At 51.3% G+C, this 26,381-nt stretch overlaps 2 protein-coding genes across 4 annotated transcripts; one reads left to right on the plus strand and one right to left on the minus strand.

Annotated features, from left to right (window-relative positions):
• The first annotated feature begins 1,204 nt into the window (after positions 1–1,204).
• On the plus strand, positions 1,205–20,320 carry SLC4A8 (solute carrier family 4 member 8). 3 transcript variants are annotated; one of them, XM_042887778.1, is made up of 25 exons: positions 1,205–1,274; positions 6,019–6,103; positions 7,237–7,371; positions 8,277–8,412; positions 8,484–8,644; positions 9,462–9,614; positions 9,778–9,866; positions 9,986–10,143; positions 10,583–10,670; positions 11,179–11,325; positions 11,403–11,494; positions 12,057–12,231; positions 12,578–12,711; positions 13,506–13,751; positions 13,847–13,952; positions 14,749–14,910; positions 15,703–15,816; positions 16,149–16,310; positions 16,856–17,107; positions 17,833–17,901; positions 18,441–18,614; positions 18,822–18,959; positions 19,369–19,469; positions 19,668–19,779; positions 19,943–20,320. In XM_042887778.1, the coding sequence occupies exons 1-24, from the start codon at positions 1,230–1,232 to the stop codon at positions 19,753–19,755; spliced, it is 3,210 nt and encodes a 1,069-aa protein (XP_042743712.1). In that variant the 5' UTR covers positions 1,205–1,229; the 3' UTR covers positions 19,756–19,779; positions 19,943–20,320. The 3 variants fall into 3 exon arrangements, with proteins under 3 accessions (XP_042743712.1, XP_042743713.1, XP_042743714.1); XM_042887779.1 differs by having other exon boundaries at positions 19,668–19,772; XM_042887780.1 differs by having other exon boundaries at positions 1,230–1,274; positions 6,022–6,103.
• A 4,074-nt stretch (positions 20,321–24,394) lies between these two features.
• LOC122189000 (pro-glucagon-like) lies at positions 24,395–26,068 on the minus strand. Its single transcript, XM_042887761.1, has 3 exons — positions 25,968–26,068; positions 25,120–25,254; positions 24,395–24,464 (listed from the first exon to the last, which is right to left on the minus strand). Exons 1-3 carry the CDS (start codon positions 26,066–26,068, stop codon positions 24,395–24,397), a joined length of 306 nt encoding a protein of 101 aa, XP_042743695.1.
• Between the last annotated feature and the right edge of the window lie 313 nt (positions 26,069–26,381).

The raw sequence follows: 26,381 nt of genomic DNA on the forward strand, positions 1-26,381 counted from the left end.
AGGGCGTTTCCAATCACATAATAACATCAGAGCATTACCACCAGCAGAGTGTTACTGTGAGGGCTGAGAGCCGTGTCTTGGGCAGGGGATTTGGGAAGGGGCTTTTGACTTTAGGATTTGCCACTGAAAATAAAGCAGGGAGCAGCAAAAGGGAGTAACAGTGCAGTCCCTGCAGCAGGGTGAGCCTTGGGTGTGATTGGAGGATCTTTTAGGGCTTGGATTCCCTTGAAAACACTCCGTTTGGGGGTCGTGGAGGATGTCAAGCTCCCAAAACATTTGGGGAAAAGCAGTTTTTGAGGTTTTTGCCAACACTTCTGCAAAATGCCCATCAGAGGGGGAAGTGTCTGCCAGCCCCCTGTGCTTCTGACCACTTTCTGCTGGGGAAATGGGGCCTCCAGGGGGGACTAGTCCTGTCCCTGGGGGATGAAGGGAGTGTTGGGGGTGGTAAGTTGAGGGGAGGACACTGAAAGAGGCCAGGAAGGGGCAGGGAGCTGGGCATGAGGATGGAGGGCCAACAGAGGGTGAGGATGGAAGGGGGGAGGGGGATGCTTTGAGGGAGCCTGGGGGTGATTCTGAGGGGAGCTTATGGGATGCTGGAGGGGGAGCAGAGTGATACTGGAAAGGGAATTATGCTGGAGGGGATTCAGGGGGTGATGCTGTGGGAATGATGCTGGAGGTGGGGGGATGCCGGCGATGGGGGTGATGTTGGCGGGGAATTGTGGGGTGATGCAGGAGAGGAGGTGGTGCTGAGGAGGAATTGAGGGTGATGCTGCACAGGGGTGAACTGGGGAATGATGCTGGAGAGGAGGTTGGTGCTGAGGGTGCTGATGGTGTGGGGCTGAAGCTGGAGGGAGCAGGGGGGGGTGCTGTCTGAGTGCTATGGGGCTGCTGCTGAAGGGGTGGGGGGCAGGAAGGAAATGCTGGTGGCACAGAGACATGGGGGTGATGATGATGGGGGCCTCGAGGGGTGATGCCGGGGAGTGTAGGGGCCGTGCTGAAGGGGATCTATGCGGGGGGAAGAAGGGAGGCTGTCAGCTGCCCCCCCAGTGTCCCCCCGATGCCCCCCCAACGGGCTCTGCCTCCTTCCCCCGCCCCCTCCCGGCCCTGGGCGGGGTCTGTTCCCGCTCCGGAGATGGTGGAGCCGATGTGAGCGGATCGGGGTGCAGAGCGGCTGCGGCCCCCCCTGGCCCCGAGCCCCGGGGGGAGCCCGGCCCCCCCCAGGCCCAGCTATGCCCGCGGGCAGTACCGAGCCCGATGGCATCCTCAGCTATCAGGTGGGAGGTGCATGGGGGGGGGGGGGGGGGGGCCCCGGGCCGGGGGGGGGCGGCGGGGGGGCGGAGCGCGGGGGCCGCCCCCGCCGGGGGGCCCGGGGGGGGGCAGAGGATGCAGGATGGGGGGCATGCAGGGCGTCTGCTAGGTTGGGGGCAAAGTATCTGCAAAGAGGGGGGTGTGCGATTGGTCTGCAGTGGGGGTTGGAAGGGATGGGGAGGGAATCTGTAAAATGAGGCATAAGGAACGAGTGGAGAGGAGGGGGGGGGGTGCAGGCTCTGAAATGGGGGTGCAGAGAGGAGGCAGATGTAAGGCCGAAGGGTGGAGGTAGGGGGGCACGGGGGGATGCACAAGGTGGATGCAAAGAGAGGTGAAAGGCGTCTGCCTGGGAGGGGCACAGAGAGCGTATGGGGGGGGGGTTCTCTGGCTGGTGGCACCCCCCTGGGCCCCCCCCCCCCCCTCCCCCGTCCCCTCCACACCTGGACGCGTCCCCTTTGTGTGGCCACAGCCCATCGGAGCAGGGACAAAAGCCCCACAGCACTCAGTCCTGGGAGGGGTTGAGTGCAGCAGGGAGCAGCAGGGAGGTTCCCCCCCCTCCCTCCCCATTTTAGCATCATCTTATCTGGGCTGTCCCCAGGGAGCACCTCCTGGCCCCGTTGCACCCATCTATTGAGCATTCATGGGATCCAGCACCCCATGGGACCTGGCACCTCCCATGGGACTCCATACAACCCATCAAACCCAACCAACCCCATAGAATCACATTCATTTGACCCTGCACCCCAGAGAAGCCTGCACCCCTCACTGGACAGCATGCCTCCATTGCACCCTGCACCCTCTGTGGGATCCTGCACCCCATGGGACCCCCTACATCCCTCACAGGACCCTATGGATCCCTCTCTGGACACCATGCACCCCTCATGGGACCCTATGCACCCTCCATGGGACTCCATGAACCCCCAGTGAGACACCAGATGTCCATTGGACCCTGCTCCCTCTGTAGGATCCCGCACCTCCTCTGACCCTCTGCACCCTCCATGGGACCACATGCATCCATTGGTCCCCATGTCCCTCATGGGACTCCACAAACCCCATGGGATCTTGCACCCCATGACACCCTGGACCCCACATGGGACACATGCACCCATGGGATCCTGCAGCCTCTATGGGAACCCATGCACCCAAGGGACCCCACAGCAGCCCGGGGTCCCCCCTCATATCTGGAGCAGCTGCCTTCAGTGCCAGATGTGGGTATGGGAATGAATTCACCTTCCCTGAAATGGGGGGAAATAAAGATGTAGGGATGGGGATGGAGAAGGGACTGCTCTCAGACCCCCTCTGCCTCCTTCCCAGATTGGCTCCATGCAGGCAGCTGTCCTCATCCAATAAGAACCCCAAGATCAGACTTATTCATTCCATTTGGGTGCAATTAATCCCCTCCCATTGGCTCAGGGACCCTCACAGACCCCGTGCTCCCATCTCTGCAGCTCTGCTTGTGTGGGGTGGGACAGTGGGGATGGGGCTCACAAAGTGCTTTCTTAACTGGAAAAGCTGCAATGAGGCAGGGAAACTGAGGCAGGGAAACTGAGGCAGGGCACCCACAAATCCCTACTGCAACATGAAAATAAAAGAGAAGTTTTTGCTCAGCAAACAGCAACGTGGAACAGCTGCTGCTGCTCCAGGGCTACAAACAAACCCTCGAAACTCGGAGTCCCCTTTCCCATATTGTGACAATTGGGTGTTTTCTATGAAACCATGAGATCTTCCCATTTCCCCAGAGAAATAAACACTGGGGGTCCGTGCCTTAAGGGACAGAGTGTTTTCTCAGGGCCGTTTACTTTGCTGGCACCATTACACGATGCTTCAAACAGGGATGGGCTGCTCAGACCCCAGTCAGACTGTGGGTTTGGCACAAGGAGGTGCCCCCCATTTTCTATAGTTTCACCGAATGCTTGAATAATACAAAAGCAGCAGGATTGGAGCTTGGATCCCCATGGGATTTGTGTTGAGCAGAGCTCAGTGTCGGCTTCCCTCACCGTGTTGTCTTACAGCTGCCTCACCTTTCAGGGCCAGCGCTTCACTTCCGTCCTGAGCGGATAGCAGGAGGGAAATGTGCAGCACAGAGGGATGAGCTCAGAGCGGGATGTAAGGCAGGGCAGTGGAGAGCTGGGGAAGAGAGGGGGTGGTCACCCGGAGGGGTCCCATGTTCTTGTGTCCCACGAGGGTTGTGGGCAGTGGTTTCACCAACGTGGGGTGCAAAGCTGCAGGGGATGGAAATAAGAAACCTTTGCACGGGGCTCCGCTTTGCTGCATCCTCAACCTGGGAGGAGGTTCTGCTGGTTAGAAATAGGTTGCCTTGCTTTGAAAATTTGGAAGAAGCTTTTTTAATCCTTCACCAACTTCAGTCCCGTGTTAGGGCTCAGTTTGACTAATAAGGGGCTAATGGAAGTCGTGCCAAAGTGAGACCTTCCTGCAGTTTGCACAGGAAATTGCCACAAAACCCAGTGCCATCCCATAATATTGGTTTTCCCGACAGTTCGCACGTCAGCAGCTCAGATTTTAAATGCCCAAACGACCTTCAGCCGCTCCATTTTTCAGCCCCGTTAACAGATGGGCTCCAACCTGGAGCACTTTGGGCACCGCTGCCCTTGGCTCAACCAAATCCCTCATCCCCATGGAACTCCAGCAGTATTTTGGCCATGACCTCAGTTCCTGTGGGATGTGGGGATCGGGATTTTGGAGCAGCCCCAGGGCTTGGAGGGCACTGGCTGGTGGAAGGGTTGGTGGGGACATCGTGTTGGTGGGGACATTGTGTTGGTGATGGAAGCATCATGTTGGTGGGAGCATCATTTTGGTGGGGACATCGTACTGGTGGGGGCATCATGTTCATGGCAGCATTGTTTTGATGGGACTGTCATGCTGGTGGTGACACGGTGTTGGTGGGACCACCATTTTTGTGGGGACATAGTTGGTGAGACCATTGTATTGATGGGATCATCATGTTGATGGGGCCATCACGTTCATGAGATCTTCATTTTGATGGGACCATCATGTTGGTGGGACCACCATTTTTGTGGGGACATAGTTGGTGAGACCTTCATTTCGATGGGACCATCACGTTGGTGGGGACACCGTGTTGGTGAGCATCTCCCAGTTTCGGAGTGCGTGTCTTTAATTAACCTCATTGGCCGTGCCCCATGAATTCTGGTTCCAGAAAACCCACCCGTGTTTGTTGGGACTGGGGGCGTCACTGGGTTCCTCCTGGTGGGGACAGCTCTGCTGGGGGAGGGGGGGGGGGGGTTGCAGGATCCACTCAGATGTCCCAGAGCAGCCTGGCTAAATGCAGGACCCAGAGGCTCCACCTGCCCTCAATGATGATGTCCAACATGGGGCTGAGCCAGAGAGCAGCTGCAAGATAACTCTTGTGGAGAAGCTGCAGGTAGCATGGCCAGAGCTCCTTGCACAGCAGCCAGAGGTGGTGCTCTGGGGAGATGGTTTGTGGTGGGCAGGGCGGTGCTGATTGGTGGTACCCACTGAACACACCCAAGCTTGCAAGTTGGCAGTGATTTTGTTCTGTGCTTTCATCCCCTGCTTTTTCTGAGGTTGTTTTGTACAAATCTGGGCTGGGGGAGCTGAATTTGCTGCTAAAATGGGCTGAAGGTGAGCAAATAAGGGAGCCATGAGCGCTGCTTTGGCCATGGGAGCATCAGGTCAACCCCAAGAGCAGCCCTGCTGTCCAACACATCAATCTGGAGAGCAGCGGTGTGGAGAGACCCCCATTCCCCTTCCCAACACATAACCACAGATCGGGGGGTGAGCATCCTCCTGAGCACCTCTGCAGCATCAATTTCAGCTGCAAATCTCCAACAGAAAGTGCACCATTATCGTCTGTTGGAACAGCCCACAATCTTCTGGTGGCTGTGATGTCAGGTATGGTGAATGGGAATTCACAGCTTCCAGCCCTTTGTCATCCCCCTTCATGGAGGAATAATTTGGAAACCAGTGGAAACACAACGGTGCTCATTTGGAGGTCGCAGTTTCTCTTTGCATTGGTGAAAGCACTGCGGTCGTTGTGGTTGAATTCCTGTCCCTGAGTGGATGTGAATGGAGGAATAGATTTTCGGCTTGTGATGCACAAATGCTCTCCTGATGCAGCAATGGTATCTCAGCCCAGGAAAGCATCAGCTCTTTTGCAAGGGGAAAAATCACGTTTTCCATAGAAGGCAACCAGGGCTGACCGTGCTCCCACCGTGCTGGAGATGGAGCTGCCCTTGTAGGTCTCTGCTTTTGGAGTTGGTGACGGCCGTGTCCTGTGGCCAAGTGCCACCTAGCGAGCCCTGCAGGGATCTCCATCCCGCACAGCTGCACTGCATCTTCAGGAATGGAAAATTCATTCCCCCCCCCGGCTTGAAATCTATTTATTTCATAGAATCAGAAAATGGTTTGGGTTGAAGGGACCTCAAGGATCATCCAGCTCCAACCCCCCTGACGCAGGCAGGGCTGCCAACCTCCACATTTAATACTAAACCAGGCTGCTCAGGGCTCCATCCAACCTGGCCTTGAACACCTGCAGGGATGGACGGGGCATCACAGCCTCTGTTTGTTCTAGAAAGCTGCAAAAGCAAAGAAGTACGGGTTTTGTCTTTGAGGGCATCTAACACACGCTACCCTCCCCTCCTGCAGTAAATACTGGCAGCCTCAATTTCTACAAAAGCACGAGAATAAAATGTAATCCTGCTCCTTGCCCAGCAGGGACCCGATGAAGAGGCAGTGGTTGACCAAGGAGGAACGAGCAACGTTGTCAATATCCACTATGAGAAGGAGGAGCTGGAAGGTGAGAGGTTGGACTGGATGATCTTTTCCCACCTTGATGATTCTGTTAGGCGATAGCAGAACCTGCTGTGCCTGTTAACCAAGAAACACGCTCCCTTTCACAATTTTCATATTATTACTTTTTCTAATGGAGGAGGGCAGGGTGAATCCCAGAACAGTAGAGCTGGAAAGAACCTTTGGGTTCCTCCTGCTCAGACAGAACTCTATGGGCTCCATGCCCTTGTCCTGGCTCTGGGCAGCACCAAGCAGATCCCAGCCCCATCCTTCTGGGTTCCTCCTTTAGATGTTGATCTGCACTGCCCAGGACCCCCTCCCCTTTTGTCCCCCAGGTGAGCAGCCCTCTCAGCCTGTCCCCACCAGTAGGCACTCCAGGCCCCCAGTAGCTCTGCACCCTCCACGTTGCTCATTGCAGCAGTTCCCTGTCTGCCCTGAACTGGGAGCCCAGTGCTCCAAATGGCTTCTCCCCAGTGCAGATCAGAGCAGGAAGCACCTCCCTGCCCTGCTGGCTGTGCTCTGTGCAGTGCCCCACAGGGAACCTTTGGCCAACAAGGCACACTGCTGGCTCATGGTCACCCTGTTGATCGACCCTTGGTCAACTCTTGGTCAACCTGTTGGCCACCATTGACTGTCTTGTGCATGCTGCTGGCTCATGGTCACCTTGTTGGCCACCGGGACCCCCAGGTCCTTCTCTGCAGAGCTCTTTTCCAGCAGCTCAGCCTCCAACCTGCCTTTATTCCTCCCCAGGTTGAGAATGATTTTCCCTCAGTGAACCCATGCTGACTGCCTCTGATAACCTCCTTTTCTTCCATCATCACAGCTCCCTTTCTCAATGAGGCTGCTCCTGACTGGATGAGAATTGCAGACAGGGCTTCAATTCTTTGTTTTCCTCTTGTTCTTTAGCTCAGTATCAGGAGGGTGACCTGATCATTTCACCACCTTGTCCTTATTTTAAGGATAATCCCATTTCGGAATGAACAACTCTGAGCTTTGTCCAGGCAAAGCTTGAGTTGAAGAAGAGATTCAACCCTCTGGTGTTAATTTTAAAGAACCGGGAGCCATGGCTTTTTGTTGTTGTGTTGTAGCAAAACTCAAGTAAAAATAAGCCCACTGTGTCACGGTGCTGCTCACCCACAGGACACCGGACCCTGTATGTGGGTGTGCAGATGCCCCTGGTGAGGCAGAGCCACCGGCACCACCGGCCCCGCAGCCAGAAGCATCGGAAGCGCGAACGGGCAAAGGAGGCAGCCCCCGAAGAGCAGGGCTACCACTGTGAGTCCTGGGGATGAGGAGCCTTGAGGCTGGGGGGGTCTGGCTCTGTGGGGCGGCCTCGAGGGCTATAGCTGCTATTTGGGGTCAAAATTGCATTGCTGAGCAAGGGTCTCTATTTGCAAAGCTGGAGATGGGGAGCTGTGGGAGTTAGGGATGTTACTGGGCATGGAGGGGATGGGCTGATGGTTGGATTCGGTGATGCTGGAGGTCTTCTCCAACCGTCATGATTCTGTGATTCCTGTATTGAATGAGCATGGTGGGGGGTGGTTGGATTTGGTGATCTTATGATGCCTTTTCCAACCTTTATGATTCTATGATTCTCGTGCTGATTTGATGCCCGGCCAGCTGCTGTTTTGGGGGAAAATTGCATTATTGAGAGCAAGAGCCTCTGTTTGCAAACTTTTCTTGGGATTTTTTTTTTTCCAGACAATTAAACACATAGGCTCATCTTAGGGAGTCTGTCTTCATGTGGGAAAGTCACATTTATTGGAGGATGTAGAATAGATTGGAGGAGACTGGGAGGGATTGGAGGGGGGAAAAACTTATTTTCCAAAGGAGTGGTGATGCAGTGGCACAGGCTGGTGGCCCAGGGAAGCAGTGGGATCACCATCCCCAGAGGTGTTCAAGAACCATGGAGGTGTGACACCTGGAGACGCGGTCAGTGGGCATGGTGGGATGGGTTGGGGTCAGGCTGGGTGATCTCAGAGGTCTCTTTCAACTTTAATGGTTCTGTGATTCTATGATTCTGTTCATAGGGATTCTGTTCGTATGATTCTATGATTCTGTTCATTCTGTTAGGGATGTGGTTAGGGGGCATGGTGGGGATGGACTGATGGTTGCACTTGGTGATCTTATGGTTGACCTGGCCCCAACATGGGGCGTTTGGCTCTGTGCTTCTCCCATAGACACGCCATCCCAGCGGGTGCAGTTCATCCTCAGCACCGAGGAGGACGAGCAGCACGTCCCTCATGATCTGTTCACCGAACTGGATGAGATCCGTGTGAAAGAAGGCGAGGGCACAGAGTGGAAGGAGACAGCGAGGTAAATGGCAGCTCCTCCTGCATCAGGGCTGTCCGCAGTGCCGTGGGGCTGACCCCGAGCGGTGCCTGCAGGTGGCTGAAATTCGAGGAGGACGTGGAAGACGGCGGCGAGCGCTGGAGCAAACCCTACGTGGCCACACTCTCCTTGCACAGCCTCTTTGAGCTGAGGAACTGCATCATCAAAGGCACAGTGCTGCTGGATATGTGTGCCAACAGCACCGAGGAGATCGCAGGTACCTCTTGGTGTCAGGGTGGGACCGTGCGCTGCAAACCTTACCCCCAGGCATCCCATCCTTCAGAAATCCCATTGCAGTTTTGTGTCTCAAAGGTTTGTTGGGCTTTGCTTTGGCCTGGCGGCAGGCTGAGCGTTTTCTTGCAACGTAGGACCCTTCTGAGAGCCATTTCTGGGGCTGGAAATGAACACAGATCTTAGAAATGAACACAGTCTGCATAAGGGCTGAGCCTCGTTAAGTAAATTAGTTATTACCAGCTATTTCCTCACATTCTTTTTTTCCCTTTTGCCTTAACACTGAGGATTTGGGAGCTTTGAAGGCAGAGTTTATCTGGAAGATGACCAGGCAGTGTGTTTCGGGGTGAGGGGAGGAGGAAGATAATAGAAGTTAATTGGAAAAGCAGCTTTGGAGAAATGATGGTTGACTGGTGGTCCCCATTCAGCCCTTTCAGGAGGCAGGGGAGTCACAGCCATTCTCAGCACATTTCTCAGCAAATTGCAGTCATTTGGTGGAGGGAACTCAGGGAAGGTCTGTGCTGTGGGTTGCTTTTAATTTGGTTGGATACGTGGAGCAGCACTGAAAGACCAGACCAGGCTAGGAAATTGCATTATTTAGAAGGAGAAATAATTACCGTAGTTGAGCAATGAATAAGCACTTTGATGCTGTTTTTTAGCAAAAGAAAATGCTTGCTTTTGTTGCAAAAGCTCAGTTGCATTAAAAATACCTCATGGAGTAAAGCTGTGCCCGTGCTGAGCTGTGCTGCGTCCCTCTTGGGTTCTGCAGGGGTTCTCCTCTCACATCCCTTTCCCACTCTCAGATATGATCCTGGACCAGCAGAACCACTCCAGTGAGTTTGATGAGAGCATGCGGGAGAAGGTCCGCGAGGTCCTTCTCAAAAAGCACCACCACCAGAACGAGAAGAAGAGAAACAACCTCCTCCCCATCGTCCTCTCCTTCGCTGACAAGCCAGGTGAAGGGTCCTATAGGGCCAGGCACTGGGTGAAGGTTCCTGTAGGGTTTGGCACCAGGTGAAGGCTCTTGTGGGATCTGACCCCATTGGACTTGCCCTGCACGAGGATTTGTGTCCCAATTGCTCCTTGTCTGTCTTTCTGAGTCTTTCTTTCTCCTCCCAGCCCAAACGCTCATCCCCCATCCTCCTCCCACCACCATAGAAGCTAAAAATGGGGTAAGCCACGACACCAGCCCCATGGATTTAAGCAAGGTGAGATCCTGTAGCTTTCTTAGGGCTGGTTTTGCTCTTGCAAATGTGTCTACAGCAGAGTGCTGTGGGCTTCCACTTTGGGGTAAGAGCCTGAAAAGCCCTTCGTTTGATGTGCACAGGCAGAGCTGCACTTCATGAAGAAAATTCCCACTGGGGCTGAAGCAGCAAACGTGCTGGTGGGAGAGCTGGATTTCCTTCAGCAGCCCATCATGGCCTTTGCCCGCCTCACCCCGGCTGTCCTCCTCTCGGGCATGACAGAAGTCCCCATCCCAACCAGGTCTGAAGGAGAAGCACAAGGTTCTTCTTTAAAAATAACAACAAAAACCAACATCTAAATTCATCTTGAGAGAATGAGGCCAGCAGGAGCGAGTCTGCAAGCACATTTCCCCCATCTCTCATTCTCCACCTTCGTTTCTCCCTTCCCTGCTGTGGTTTCTAAGGGCACTGGCCAATGGCAGTGAACATCAACCCCAAAATTATAAAATGCACTGGCCAATTGTAATGAACATCAACCCAAAAGTTAAGAACTGCCCAACTTTAATGAAAGCCAGCTTGAATGGTCAGTTGTCAAAGGTGATGGGTTTTGATGAGTTTAAAATCCATCACCTGTGTGCCTAGTGTCAGGTTGTGCTCTGGACTGGAAGCTGCTGGGATTTCTTTGGGCGCTCCCTAAGCAAGGACCTGTTCTTCTCTCTTGTTTGGTTTTCCTCACTCAGGTTTCTGTTTGTATTGTTGGGACCAGAAGGAAAAGCCCATCAGTACCACGAGATCGGCAGGTCCATGGCCACGCTCATGACGGATGAGGTGTGATGAGATAATTCAGATCCCAGGGTCGTTTTTGGCTTTCTTCCTCTCTCCACATCTCCACTGCAGTGAGGATTTTGGATCACCTCCGCTGTAGCAAGGAAGCAGATCTGGAGACCTGAAAGCTCCCAAATTTTGCACCTAAAGCCAACACCGGGGGTCTGCATCGCCCCGTATGGAGGGCATGGTGGAGATGAGTTGACAATTAGACTGGATGACTGTAGTGCTCTTTTCTAATCTTAATTATTCTATGATTCTGTCCCAGAGCCCACATTCCCATCCTGGTTACAATCCTGCACCTCATCCTGCTCTCCAGAATCCCCAACATGCAAAACCTCTTTAAGATGACTGAAGGATGGGAGGAAATGACCCCAAATCCTATGATGCACAAATTTTTCCTTTTGGGGAAACTTGGGGGAAAACTCTTCCGCGTTTATCTGGGAGTTTATCGCGCTGGTTAGGACAACAGTGCTGCATTGTCCCCTCACCGGTTGTCCCCTACCTGCAGGTTTTTCATGACGTTGCCTACAAAGCCAAGAACCGGGCTGACCTGGTGGCTGGCATCGATGAGTTCCTGGATCAGGTCACAGTTCTGCCACCAGGGGAGTGGGACCCATCGATCCGCATCGAGCCCCCCAAAAACGTCCCTTCTCAGGTGGGTGCTGCTGTGGAGGGAGGTGTGAGGGGGTGGGTGGGAGACTTGGGAATAAATCCATCTCTCTGTTTGTACAGAAAAAAAGGAAGGTGCCCGGAGCTCTGGATGACAACGCTTCTCACAGAAAGCCTGAAAAACATAGCGGCCCTGAACTGGAGCGGACGGGAAGGTGGGAGGTTCAATATTCTTATTTGGAAAAAAAGGGGAGATTTGGGTGAGAATTGGGGTGGAAATTCTTTACCCAGAGGGCAGTGAAACCACTTCTGCCTATAGAAGTGTGGGTGCCCCATCCCTGGAAGTGCTTTAGGGTATAGACGGGGTTCTGGACAGCTGATGGAGGAGTGGGACCAACCCAGTGCAGGTGGTGAAGCTGGAGGGGCTTTGAGAACCCTTGCAAATCAACCATCCTATGGTTCTGTGATCTTGAAGGACCCTTCCAACCTAACCACCCTGTGGTTCTAAGATCTCAAAGGACTCTTCCAACCCAACCATTCTCTGGTTCTTTGATCTTTGAGCTCCCTTCCAAACCAAGCCATATTGTGGTTTTATGGTTCTATGTGGTTCTATGATGGGGTCTCAGGGTAGCTCCTTTTCATCGTTGGAGGGTTTTTTTGGTGTGTGTAAAATGGAAGAGAGACACTGCTTTTTAGCTATGGAAGCTGCTCTATGCCCATAGTTGCACAAAATTCTCCGTTCTGCCTGCTCTATCTATTTTCTTGTCCCTCCTCCAGACTCTTTGGAGGTTTGATCCTGGACGTGAAGCGGAAAGCACCGTGGTTCTGGAGTGACTTTCGGGATGCGCTGAGTCTGCAGTGCCTGGCATCCTTCCTCTTCCTCTACTGTGCCTGCATGTCCCCTGTCATCACCTTCGGGGGGCTGCTGGGGGAGGCGACCGATGGCCACATAGTGAGTGTGGGGTGATGGGGAGGAGTGTGGGGTGATGGGGAGGAGTGTGGGGTGATGGGGAGGAGTGTGGGGTGATGGGGAGGTGTGCATGGCCATGACACAATGGGACACGGCATGATGGGACTTGCTGGGTTGGCAGTTGGGCTTGATGACCTTCTAAGTCTTTTCCAACCTAGATGACGCTATGTTTCTATTTACTCTTTCTATATTTCTATTTTCAATTGCAAATTTACTTTCTTTTTTATTTTTCCTACAATAATGCTTTTCTCACATTTTTTTTTCACTTTTTTTTCATCCACAAATGCTTTGCCCACATGATTTAATTGCTCTTCTCTTCCCCGGGCAGAGCGCCATGGAGTCGCTGCTGGGCGCATCCATGACTGGCGTTGTCTATTCCCTCTTTGCTGGCCAACCTCTCACCATCCTTGGCAGCACCGGCCCTGTCCTCGTGTTCGAGAAGATCCTCTACAAGTTCTGCAAGTAAGATTGGCTGCACGGAGCCTTCTGAAGGCTGAGATTTTTTTTTTCTGTTATTTTTCTTAATGGTAGCTGTAAGATTGGAGTTGATCGGAGTTGGCTACTGTGGCATGCGCTGAGTGCATTGCATGTTCCTACCTCCAGGATGCAAGGGTTTGTGCAGAGTTTGTGGGGTTGAGGCAAACAGGATGAGGAGAAATCACATGTATGGAGATGTCCAAGATGGGACGCATGAGTGAGAGGAGACAAATCACTCTGTTTTGAGAGCATGAAGGAAGATTTGCTTTGCTCTCAGCCACAGAAGCAAGCTTTTTTTTCCAAAAGCAGAAATACATTTCGCCCAAACAGCCAAACAATTTTTCCTTCTGCTGAAATATTTTGAGATTTGATGATTTTGTTGAGGAAGCAGGAGCTTTTCATGCCAAATGCAAACCTTCTGTGACAGCCATTGCTGTGATGGCTGTGATGACAGTGATTAGCCACCCTTGCTGCAATTAATCACTCACATCATTCAGGCAGCTGGTGCTGGATGCCCAACCAGAGGGCTTTGGTGTTGGCATAGGGTGATGGGCGAACACAATGTGCTCCCCTACAAAGACCTGACCTCAGTTAGCCTCTGAGATACTGACACCGCATCACTGTTAAATAATGCTAATTACCTCATTGGCCTCTCCACCCGTGGGCCCTGCAGCCCCGCGGCTGTCTGTAGTACACGCAAACCACATTCCTTGGCACGTTCCTACATCTCTCTGGATTTTCCCTGAGGGAAAACCTGTTCGCTTTCCCTCCCATCTCAGGGACTACGCGCTCTCCTACCTGTCCCTGCGGACGTGCATCGGGCTGTGGACTGCCTTCCTCTGCATGGTGCTGGTGGCCACGGATGCCAGCTGCCTGGTGTGCTACATCACCCGCTTCACTGAGGAAGCCTTCGCCGCCCTCATCTGCATCATCTTCATCTACGAGGCTCTGGAGAAGCTCATCTGCCTGGGAGAGACCTACCCGGTGCACATGCACAGCCAGCTTGACTTCCTCACCCTCTACTAGTGGGTTTTTTTCCCCTAAAACACCCCACTGGCAGCACCTTAGGGATGCGCCAACATTGCTCCTCCTTCCCTTCCCATTGGTTCTCTCCTCCCAGCTGTAAGTGTGCAGCTCCCACCCATCCCACCAATGAAACGCTGCACTTTTGGCAGAGCAATGAGGTCAACCCTGCAGCCATCGCCTGGGAAAACCTCACCGTATCTGTAAGTGCCCGTTGGTGTCAAGGCGGTGCCAAAGCCCTTCGGATGATGTTGTGCTTCAAACTGACGTGAAAAATCACTGCTGTGGTGCGGTGCGTGTGGTGCCCACCTGCGGTCTTGGGAAGGAGTGCACCATATTCTTAGCTCTAGTGGTGATGCCTGTCACCCCCAGGCATGCTGCAGGGGCAGTATTTCTGGCTGGGAGTGAGATCCGTGATGGTGTGAGCACTGGAGGGGTTGGAGGTCTTAAGTTCATGCCTGAAGGTGGTAACTGGTTCTTTAATTGGTCCTCAGTAACTCCAGGGCTAGTTCTTATTCAGCGCTGTCTGCACCTACATGCATAAGTCTTAGTGTCTGAGCGTGCACATATCTGCATATCTGAGCGTGCACACATCTGCCTGTCTGATGTGTCCCAGGGATGAGCCCTGGGAGATGGTACTTTGTCTCTCCTTTCCTACCATGGTGATCACCTCCCTCCTTCCCTTTTTTCCCTTTACTCTGCCCCCAAGAATCCCCTTTGGGTGTCTCATCCCCCTGTGGTGCCTTCAGCCATGGCTGCATGCAGTCCAAATGGAGAACTTGCCATGACTCTGTGCCCCATCACAGCCCAATTCTCCCTCTCCCCTTTGTTGATGTGTCACTCGTTAAGCTCCCGCTGCTCCTCAGATATAAATCTCCCCTGCCAGCAGCAGGCACAAGGTCATGGATCTCGGACCAGGCCCCCAACCCTGCCCCAGTTACCCAACATTTCCTTTGAGCACATGTACCTCTTTTGCGTCCTCATGCTCTGTTTCTCCAGGAATGTCGACATTTGCATGGAGAATTTCATGGACCTGCCTGTGGACACGATGGCCCCTACACACCCAATGTCCTCTTCTGGTCCTGCATCCTCTTCTTCTCCACCTTTGTCCTCTCGAGTTCACTGAAGATGTTTAAAACCAGCCGCTACTTCCCAACCAGAGTAGGTAGAAGGTGGGGGCCAGCAGCAGGCCCCACACTCATTGCCTCAAATATTGCAGCATTTGCCACCACTGGGTCAAGAACTGCTGATGGAAGAGCCTTGAAGGCCATGATCTCTGTTGGCTTGGATGGGATCTCCATTGATTTGGATGGGATCTCCATCAGCTTGGATGGGATCTCCATTGGTTTGGATGGGATCTCCATTGGTTTGGATGGGATCTCCATTGATTTGGGTGGGATTCCCATCAACTGTTTCCTTACCATTTCTGTGAGCTCGGTGATCTCTGCATTTCCTACCTGCCTGAAGGCCTGTCCCAGTGCAGTGTATGATGACATGATTCTATGAAAATCAGATCCTCCAAAGTTATTTTTTTTCCCCTCACCATTGTGTACTCTAGAGGAAGGTTGGTTCATATGAGGAGCTGCCACAGAAGAAGATATATTTCTTCTTTATAGGGAACAAATGTACCTCAGTGCCTTATTCCCATTTCAGCAGTGAGAGTGGCTGTAGTGACAGATGTTTATTTCCAAATATTTAATAATGATTAAAATAAAAAGAACTAAAACATCCCTTTCCCCTCAATTAAGCTGTTTTCTTTTCTATCTGACACCAGATCTCACAGGGACAAACACAGCAGCAGCTTCTAACCAAGGGATTCAGCTCACGTCCTCAGAGTGGTGGGGTTTTGTTAATCAGCCTTCATGTTTTTCGCATCCCTAAGCTTTTTCATCTCGTGCTGCTCCTGTGTTTGCCATGACCCTTTCTTTGAGCATCGATTTCTTGCCCCCATAGGTCCGGTCTACGATAAGTGACTTTGCTGTTTTCCTCACCATCGTCGTCATGGTGGTCATCGACTTCCTCATTGGGATCCCATCACCAAAGCTGCACGTCCCCCATATGTTCAAGGTAATGGGGAGCTTTGGCACAGGGTTGGCTTCACCCCGTGACTGTGCTGTTGGGGACATCAACCTGCTGATAATGGGGATGGACAGGGCTGAGCCTGAGGGAAGTGCTGGTGGTATGACTTTCTTCCACCTTCCAATGCATCACTTCTCTCTGGAAACGAGAAAACAACCCTAAAACTTGATATGGACAGGAGAAATATCTATGAGTGCTTGCAAAGAGTGCTGCTGAACCCCTTAGCAGAGAGTGATGCAAGGCATTGAGAATACTTCAAAGTGGAGATGGAGGGGAAATCCAAGCTGGCAGGTGACACTAATGCTGGTGCTTTGTCCCAGCCCACCAGGGATGACCGTGGGTGGCTCATGAACCCCATAGGACCCAACCCATGGTGGACGGTGTTGGCTGCACTCATCCCAGCTCTGCTCTGCACCATCCTGATATTCATGGACCAGCAGATCACCGCCGTCATTGTGAACAGGAAGGAGCACAGGCTGAAGGTAAGTGGTTGTGAGAGGAGAATCCAACCCCAACCCTAAAAAATGCAAACACATTTGCTTGGGGCAACACAGCTCTGCTTGGCAGGATGCTCCTCTGCATTAATGATGTCACAGGGAGCAAACAAGAAGGCAGTTTGTACAGGAAACCTTTCAGAGGCAGCAAATTAACCTTGTAACAATAAGGAGGAGTGTTTTTGTTTTAAAATGTCAGCAGCAAATTTAGGGGAATGAATCGTTTTAACACAGTGCCAGGAGCCTGCCAGTCACGTCTCACTTGTGAGTGGTGGGAGTGTGCTGCAAGGATGGGAAAAAATCGATGTTTTTTGAAGAGTTAGGAGCTGTACTGAAAAAAAAAAACCCACCCTAGAGTCTGCTTTGTCTGAACTCCGGACAGATTTTCACAGGGAGAACTTGTGCAAACCTGAGCATATCTGTAGTTGTTTCCAATTGTTTTAGATTTGCAAAGAGTTGACTCGAGCTCGAGCAAGCTGCGAGTTTGGCTCATTGCTCTTCTGCTGTGGGATGCTCTGTTTCTCGTTCTGCAGAAAGGATGTGGGTACCACCTGGACCTCTTCATGGTGGCTGTGATGCTCGGGGTGTGCTCAGTGATGGGGCTGCCCTGGTTTGTGGCCGCGACCGTCCTCTCCATCACCCACGTGAACAGCCTCAAACTGGAGTCAGGCTGCTCAGCTCCTGGAGAACAACCCAGATTTTTGGGGATACGAGAGCAGAGGGTCACGGGACTGATGATCTTTGTGCTCATGGGCTGCTCCGTCTTCTTGACTGCTGTGTTAAAGGTAGGAGGAAAATGCAAAGCACCCAACAGCCTGGAGGATTTTTGGAGATTGCACAAAAGTAGTCTCTAGTCCCCTCTCCAGGTCCGAGGGGCACAGGAGGTGATCCCAAACCTTGAGGTGTGACCCATAATAGCAACTGGCCCCACTTGCACTTCCCAACCCTTCAGTTGGGCATACTTGAGGGCACCAAGCCACATCATTTTTTGATTGTCTTTTGGACCTGCCTGTGTTTATAGGCTACAGCCTCATGCATTCAGACCACTACATCCACTCTCTTTCCATCAGGCAGTAAGAGGACAGGTTGCACTGTGCTCAGAGCTGCCGTTCCTGGTGGCTAAATGTGCTGCAATCATCTCGTGCACATTCCTCCCACAAAGTCATTTAATCTCCAGGCTGAAGGCAGGCACGCCACCTCTGCATGTTGCCACAGGAATATGCAGAGCTGTTTTCCTGCCGTCACAGAGTGCAGCATATGGTAGCATGGGTGAAATCACCTATTTTCCTGCAATCTTTCTGGAAAATTGGATTGTTCTGATGAAAAAGTCGCTCAGAAGTTCTGCCTAAAGCAGAGCGCTTCTCACATGCATGCACAAAATGTCCAGTGGATAAAATTCGACACATCTCCAGCCCTGTGGGAACTGGAAGGCTTTGGGCAACTTTATGCAAAATGAAAGGATAAGATTGAAAATGCAATGGCTTTACTTAAAATAGCATTCCCTTTGCAGTTTATACCAATGCCTGTGCTGTACGGTGTCTTTCTCTACATGGGTGTATCGTCGCTCAGAGGAATCCAGGTATGGACTGTTGCACCACGCAGATGTTTGCTCCCTGATATTTCATCTTACTGAGAGAAGGGGAAAAAAAGGTCTTGCAGCCAGTAGTGGGGGAAAAGAGAAAAGCCTCTTCAAGTGCAAGAGATGGAAATAGAGAATCATATTGGAAGGAACCCATAAGGGTCATGGAACCCAAATTGTTGCTTGGAGGTGGAAGAGGCAGAGGAAGGGGGTCTGCAGGGCTGAGAGGAGCGGGTGGGTTTGGTGCTCTCTGTGTTATGTTCTCAGTGCTTTGTTACGTGAAGATGGGAGAATTTGATGCAAGTGGAAGGAAATGTCTCCCTCTCGTGGAAGTTGTTGCTGGAGGATTCACTAGGCAAAGGAAAGTTAATTATAGAATCACGTGGGATAATTGCAGTTTGGTGATGGCTCTGTGGGGGTTATGTTCCCACAGGAAGAGATCAACGCTTATTGTGAGAGCCCTAATAAATTCCTACAGGTCTCAGTAAGGCCAGCAACTCCCTGCAGTCCCACGGTGGCATCTCCTCATTGTTTTGCAGTTCTTTGACCGCCTGAAGCTGTTTGGGATGCCGGCCAAGCACCAGCCTGACTTCATCTACCTGCGGCACGTGCCGTTGCGCAAAGTGCACCTCTTCACCCTGGTGCAGCTCACCTGCCTCGTGCTGCTCTGGGTCATCAAGGCGTCCCGTGCGGCCATCGTCTTCCCCATGATGGTTGGTGGCTCTCAACAAGATGCTTTCAGCATTGAACGGGGTGTAGTCGTGCCTCTGGTCTCACCATGGCTTCCCTTAAGGTCCCTTCCAACCCAACCATTCCATGGTTCTGTGACCTCTAAGGGCTTTTCCAGCCCAACCATCCTATGGTTCTACATTCTTGAAGGACCCTTCCAGCCCTACCATCCTATGTTTCTGTTTCTGAAGGTTTTGGCTCTCGTTTTTGTCCGGAAAGTCCTGGATTTTTGCTTCTCGAAGCGAGAGCTCAGCTGGCTGGATGACCTCATGCCAGAAAGCAAGAAGAAGAAGTTGGACGATGCCAAAAATGAAGCCAAAGAAGAAGAGGTAATGCTACTGGGTGCCCGGGGGCTGTGAAATTTCTATCACAGCCAGTCATTAAACGGTGTGAGGAGTCTGGAACTAAGCAGAAGGAGATTCCAGTGGCTTTTGGCAACCATTTTTTTACCCTAAATCATCACTTGAACAGACATACATTAAGCTTAACTGTTGAACAATCATACAACTTTAAAATGCCTTCTAAAATAAAATTGTTTTATTGTTGTTATTTTTATCATTATTATTATTGGAAAGATTTGCTCATCGTGGGTCTTTAAACCCCCAAAATGTTTGGAGCGAAAGGTTTTCTTCCTGCTCCATCAGTGCTACAGCTGCCGAGGACCAGGAGGGGCAGCATGCAATGTCTGTGTGGGGTTTTTGCTCAAAGACAGGAGGTTGATCTGCCCTTCTGCTGCAGGAGTCTCAGCAAATGATGGAAGCTGCTGCTGCAAACTCAGTCCAGCTGAGCCTGGGGAAGACGAGCTACGTGGGTGTCCCCAAGCAGAACAGCAGGGACAGGTAAAGACCCATCACATGCCAGGCATGGTGGGATGGGTTGGGGTTGGACTGGATGATCTTATAGGTCATTTCCAACCTCAGTGCTCTGTGATTCTATTCCGGGACTCGGTGAGTGGGCTTGGTGGGGATGGGTCAGTGGTTGGACTTGACGATTCACAAGGTCTTTTCCAACTGTAAAAACTGGTTCTATGATTGCAGGACCGACCCTTCTGAGATCAACATCTCAGATGAAATGTCGAAGACAACTGTGTGGAAGGCTCTCACCATGAATGCAGAGAAACTCTGAATCCGAGGAGGAAAAAGGTAAAAGGTAATGGTAATGGTGAATGCGACCGTGCTGCTCTGCAAGCCACAGCGCCAAAGAGCATCAGGCAGCAAGTACTGGGGAAATTGAGATTGGAGGATGGATGATTTTAGAGGCCTTTCCAACTTTAATGATTCTGTTTCCCTCTTTTTCTTTTTTCTCCCCTCAGTTGTCCTCTTTAGGGATCTTGGCTTTGAAGGAGAGGAGCGAGAGCGTGACTCAGGGATGAGCCGGTGCAGCTATGTTGGGTGGAGGAAGCAAACACGCACCCTCCCTGGTTCTCTCCTCCGAGTAGCAGGATTCCCATTAAAGCCATTTAAGACGTTTCCAGTTATCCTTGGTGTGCTTCAGGCATTCAGTATCTCTAGACCAGCAATCTGAGGTGCACCTCGCTGTCAGTGGGAGCTCGGTGTTGCTCAGCCTCCGTGTGTACGTGTGTGTGCGTGTGTTGTCACGGTCTGTGGTGGTAGAGGGGCAGCTACCGCTTGGTCATTCAGTGCTATCTAGTTTTTTTTTTTTATATCTAATCTCTCCCCCCATCCCCCCCTCATTTCCCTTTTTCTGTCCAAATATAAACTCTGAATGTACAAAAGAATTTTCTGTTATATTTGACGCATTCTACACTTCTTCGTCACTGCCAGATTTTGGGCTTGGTTCGGGGTCCTTGCTTGGATTCGTTCTTCCCTTCTATCTCTTACCGGTGTGGGAGAGATGTCCTTTGTGGTGGGAAGTGCAGAGAGAAAGGAGAAGTGTTTGTTCCAGTTTTGCCATCATTTTTTTGCTTTGACCCCAGAATCAGCAGGTGCCCATGGAAGGGCTTGGAATTGAGTGATCTTTAACAACTCAACGGATTGTTCTATGATCATTGATCATTCAAAGATCATTGCTTCTATGATCTTTGAGGTCCCTTCAACACAGTCTTCCTATGATTCTATAGCCTTTGAGATCGTTTCCAACCCAACCATCTTATCATTCCATGATCTTTGAGGTCCCTTCCAAGCCAACCGTTCTGAGGTTCTATGATTTTTCAGGACTCTTCCAACCCAAACCATTCTGTGGTGCTTTGATTCTAAAAAGCTGAAATGCCACCTTCTTGTCCCTGGCTGTGAGTTGGATATAAGGAAACTCCTAAAACCCACTGCTTTAAATAAACCACGTAGTCACGGGAGCAGCCAGCCACATCCATTGCTTTCCTTGCTTTACATCCTCAAGAATACTCTGCTCATTTTCTTTGCCCCCTACCCCATGCAAAAAGCCTTTTCTCTTTCAAGGTAGCATGGAGCATCAGGAAAATGAATTATCTTCAATGTCCCTTCCAACCCAACCATTCGGTGATTTTATGGAAGCAGGAAGAGGTTTTTCCTTTTTGCTTTCCCTGCTGCCCTGCGGGAAGATACTGTTGAGCATGGATGGTACCCATGTGCTCCTCACATTTTGGGAGCCATTGGGCTGTGCTCTGACCCCTGAGACAGACTCCCTTGGGTGGCCACGGAGCCTGGGAGGAAAGGGAACACAGAAGGGACAGTTGTCCTGTCCCCATCCCCATGTGAAGTGGCTCCAGGCACTTGGAGCTGCTGCCATCTCCTCATCCCATTTGCTGTCCCATCCATCGGTTCAACCTTTCCTTGCCTCAGATGAACCCAGAACACTGATAAATGGATGGGGGAAAATAATCTTCTGTAAGGATGTCAGTGGTGCATCAGCAAACAGGGCAGAAAGTCACTGATTTGGATTTGCAAACTGTGCTTTGGTGGCTGGTGGCTGTCAGAGAAAGAGAAAGGGATTTACTTCTTGCAGGGTAAAATAAACTTGAGTTGGAGGAAGGAAGAGCTGCAAAGCCTGGGTTTGCTCAGTGCACGAGAGCAGTGCAGCTCTGACCTTGGAATTATTCACCCTCTGTCTGCAGGACAGCTGCTTTCTGTCTATTAGCCTCTGATTATGAGCAGAAAAGTCAGTCTCCACTCCTGTTCGCCCCAGAAGGGACTGGGGCCAGGGGATGGGATTGTTTTCTACATGCACCCACAGCTGGCATTGAAGGAGCAGAAAAGTCCCAGCCATGAAGGCAAATATTGTCGGTTCCTTATGTTAAAAGCAAACCAGGCTTCCTCAGAGTGCCCTGGCACAGGATTCACAAACATCCGGATCTGAAATGATTTTTTCCCCTGTTTGCAGGCCTAGTTTTCTCTCCTTCATTTTATTTTTAAGTTATTATTTAAAAGGAAGCAGAGTTCTAATTCTTAATGCCACTATTGCAATTGCAGCTGCAGTTCTTGGTGCTGCTGCTTCGTTTACTCACCACGAACCCATGGATTGCTCTGTATGAGCAGACTTGATTGGGGCTGGTGATCTTAGAGGTCTTTTCCAATCGTAAGGATTCCACGATTTGGGGAGGATTTGATATTTCCATGTAGGGGGCAGGGAGCATCCCAAAGGCAGCCCTGGAATCAGCATGGGATTAAAATCACTTCCTTGCAACATGCCGTGTTGGTTCGGTTGGCAGCAAACTCCATTCCCCCGATGCAGGATGGGTGCTGGGGTTCATCCTCATCTCTGGTGCCTTAAAGCAGCTCCTGGGGCCATGCACAAAGGTGGCTCTGTTACATGAGGGGGCTTTGGAAGCACTGGGGGTGCGAGGAGGAGGAGGAAAAGGAGGAGGAGGAGGAGGAGAAGGAAGAAGGATCACCACCAGCAGTGCAAAAAGCAAAGCTCCCCTCTCCCATAGGATAAAAAAATCCCAAATGAATCCTATGGAGAGCCCTAAGTGAAGAAGGGCGGGAGGAAAGTAAGAGGGTAATAAGCTTGGTGCTGGCACTTCTGTTTTGTCCCGGTATATTCTCCTTTCTGCCATTCTGAATGTAGAAATAGAGGAATTATTTTTGTTCCGGAGATACTGAAATGAATTTATTTTTGTTGCAAGAGATGATCTAGTTTGGAAATGCACAGTGTTGTAAATAAAACGGGGAGGAAAAGAAAACACCCGACCAAATCTGTGTTGTCTCCCAGTTCTGAATTTTAATTTATATGTTTTTAAAGAATTCGATTTATTTAGGGCTCATTCTGTGAAACCCAAATGCCATCACTCCATGTCGCTGTCTCGTGGTTCCTGTCTCAAATTGTTGCTGCTATTGACATGTTCCACCATCCCAGCCCCATCTGCTGGGTTTTCTCTGTTGTTCACTGACCACAATGGGAAAACAACCCAATAAAATCTGTTTGTGTCTCTGTGCTGCTCCGGTGTCTGTTGAAGGGCTGTGGTGCTGATGGAGAGGGTTGGAGGTGTTCCTGGAGATGTTTATGGATGTCTCAGACAGGTGGGGGAGTGAGCAGCACTGATCTGGGGGAAATCCATTCCCTTTGGTTCTTGAGAGCTGATGGGAAAGATGTGACATTATTGGGGGTTTTTTTGAGCAACATCACTTTGTGTCCTTGATCTGTAGCAAAACTCCACCCAGAGAGAGCAGTCCCTCTGTCGTGTGAGGTTTTCTTTTGGTACTGCTTTCAATACAAACAGGGCAGAATTAAACAAAATATGTTCTACTCATCTTTCATACTCCTTTATTTAATCTTAGAGCCATAGGTCTGAGCAGATGGGATACTCAAGGGGGGTCTGGAGGGGGCACCCTGGTTACCATCTACCTAAAATTGAAGGAATTTGGAGAAAAACGGGGCACCTGAACCAGCCCCTGGTCAGAGATTGGTTCTCCCAAAGTCCTCAGGCAGCAGCATGCAGGATCCCCATGGGGTGCTGGGGTGGATTGGAGCACCCAGAACCAGAATTAGGAAGGGCAGCACGGCAGGAACGGGGGGTAGAGAGGAAATAAATTGGGCAGAGATGCTGAGCTGCAGCGCTGATTTCAGCAGGGGATTGGGAAACACCATGCGGGCTTGTGCAGTGGTTCCATGGATCAATCCTTTTGCAGAGGGTCAGATTGCTGCTGGTGATGCAGGGGTCCCACAGCCATGGGTGCACGCTGGAAAGCCTGGGATTGCTGTTTAATTGTACCTTTTAAAAAGGAAATAATAAGTACATAAATGGAGAGAGAGAAAGAGAGAGAAAGAGAGAAAGAGAAAGCAAGCAAGCAAGCAAGAAAAAGAGAGAAAGAGAGAAAGGGAAGGAAGGAAGGAAGGAAGGAAGGAAGGAAGGAAGGAAGGAAGGAAGGAAGGAAGGAAGGAAGGAAGGAAGGAAGGAAGGAAGGAAGGAAGGGAGGAAGGAAGGGAGGAAGGAAGGGAGGAAGGAAGGGAGGAAGGAAGAAGAAAGAAAGCAACTGAGCACCAAACAGTTTAACAGAACAGAAACTCTCCCACACACAAAGTGAAAATGGCTGAGCACAGCTCAGTGCAAAACTGCTCCTGCCCCGTTGTTGATGGTTGGGCTGCATGGATGGTTATACGATCTTGATGGTCTTTTCTGACCTTAATAATTCTATCATTCTTTGATTTCATAAACTATTTAACCCCCTACCCCCCACCCCGAAAGCTGCTTCACTTTCCTCAGTGTCCTCTATTGCCAATAAGCACTGGATAAAACCCACACGAGAGCAAAAGGAAGAGGTTGTGTTGGGAAGTTTTGCACCCAGTGTGTGGATGCATTTTGAAACAATCCTTTTTGGTGTTGGATGACTTACGCTGCTGGCAGCATGGCCAGGAAGGGGACGCTGCGGGGCTGCTCCCTCATGTACCTCTTGGTGGAGCTGTGGAAATAAGACAACAGCCATAGCAGCCACAACACGAGGATGCTCCAATGAGAGTGTGCTGGGGACTTCATAAAATGCTTTTCATTGCCTCTGGAAATGGGATGAAGGAGGATGTGTAGCCAGAAATCCAACCGTACCCAACGTGGCTGGTATTTGTTGGGTTTCAGCACTTTGAAGTTTGTTTTTTGGTCACGGGCAAAATTTAAAATATGGGCTGCTGCGAGAATGACATCAGTAAAAGCAGAGATAATTATTGGCCTCATGTTGCATCAGGAAAGGTTTGGGTTGGGCGTTAGGAGATGTTTTTTCTTCAAAAGAGTGGTGATGCATTGGCACAGGCTGCCCAGGGAGGTGGTGGAGTCCCCATCCCCGGAGGTGCTCATGAACCATGGAGATGTGGCACCTGGGGATGGTGGAACGGGTTGAGGTTGGGCTGGATGACCTTCGAGGTCTTTTCCAATCTCAGTGATTCTACGACTCTATTTAGAGCCGTGGTTTAGGGAGCAGTGTTGGTGGTAGGTGGATGGTTGAGCTGGGTAATCTTAGAGTTCTTATCCAACCTTAATGATTCCATGATTCTATGATTCTATTACTGTTGTCCTTTTGCACTGGGGTGTTTCCCTGCATCATCCTGCTCCCCTCTCCCCTCTACCTGTATCGTTTGGTGTTGATGAGCCAATGCACAAAGTCCTTGGCCTTCATCTTGTCCAGGTAGCGTGTGAAGTCGCTGGTGAAGGTGCCCTCCGAGTGCCGCTTCGTGTTGGATGGTGCTTCGTATGAGGGCCATCTGAGGGCAAAAATGGGGCAAAATGCAGGGATTAATGCACATCAAATAGAAGGGCTCCTGTGCCCTCCCTGCAGGAGGCTGCAAAATGCTGCAACGAATGGAGCAGCATCCAGAAAATCTGTAACAACACATAAAAATAACAGTGGGGATCTGACAAGCCCGGCCAGTATTGTCCCTTAAGTGCATGAGACGTCCTGTTCTGTGCCCTGGACCTCTCTTGGCTGCATCTTTATGGACACCTTCAGCTCCAGGGATCTCATCACTGCTGCTCTCAGCCCTCTGCAGACGGGGAGCTGAAGGGCCAGCCCCTCCTGGCACAGAGACCACAGAGGTTTTCCCATCTGCACAGTGTGGAGCCGGGCTCAGCACCGCTCTGGGTGTCTGCCTCTGCATCTCCCCATGCAGCAGAAATCTCTGCTCTTTGTGGTGTTCTGCCATAGCTAACAGCTCCTACACATGCTGCCTTTGGCCTCGAGGGGGGGGGGGGGGGCAGTTGCCTTTGTCCCCATAGGGATGGGAAGGAGAGAGGCACCCAGCCCTGCTCGCCACATTGCCAACACAACCTTTGGGTCTGGGCAACGTGAAACCCCTGTGGGACGTGGCAATGCGGGCTGGCAGAAAGGATGAATCCAAAGGGATCAGGCACAGCTCAATAGCGAGGGGCTCAGCTCTCAGCCTGCAGCCTGCCTGCAGCCAACCACCCAACGCCATACCTGAGTGCATCTCCTGTGTCCCTCGGAACCACCTGCCACGCTGCTGGGATCAGCACAGCCAACACCAGCCCAGAGAGGTACAGCCAGCAGATAAACTTCATTTCTCCTCCTGGAATTCGGATAGAAAAGTACAGCTTGCCATCGCTGTGGAAACCCCTCTAACCCTTCCAGCGTGGTAAGGATGGGTGTGGAATAAGAGATCCCTGCCAGGAGTGCCAGCAGCACTGTGGTGGGTGCACAGCTGAAAACCCATTCCCATCACTATCCATCAGCACATGGTCCTGGCTGTAGGCACACAGGGTTTGTAGGATCCAAAGACAAAATTCAACTCCGCTGCCAGCCACCCCCCACCCCCTTCCTACCCAGCAGCAATATTCCTTCCTCACACTCATCACCACCATACTGTGGGACTTT

This window comes from Lagopus leucura, unplaced genomic scaffold (genome assembly GCF_019238085.1).
Source record: "Lagopus leucura isolate 7727_CA_CO unplaced genomic scaffold, USGS_WTPT01 Super-Scaffold_100110, whole genome shotgun sequence".
NCBI classification, from domain to species: domain Eukaryota; kingdom Metazoa; phylum Chordata; class Aves; order Galliformes; family Phasianidae; genus Lagopus; species Lagopus leucura.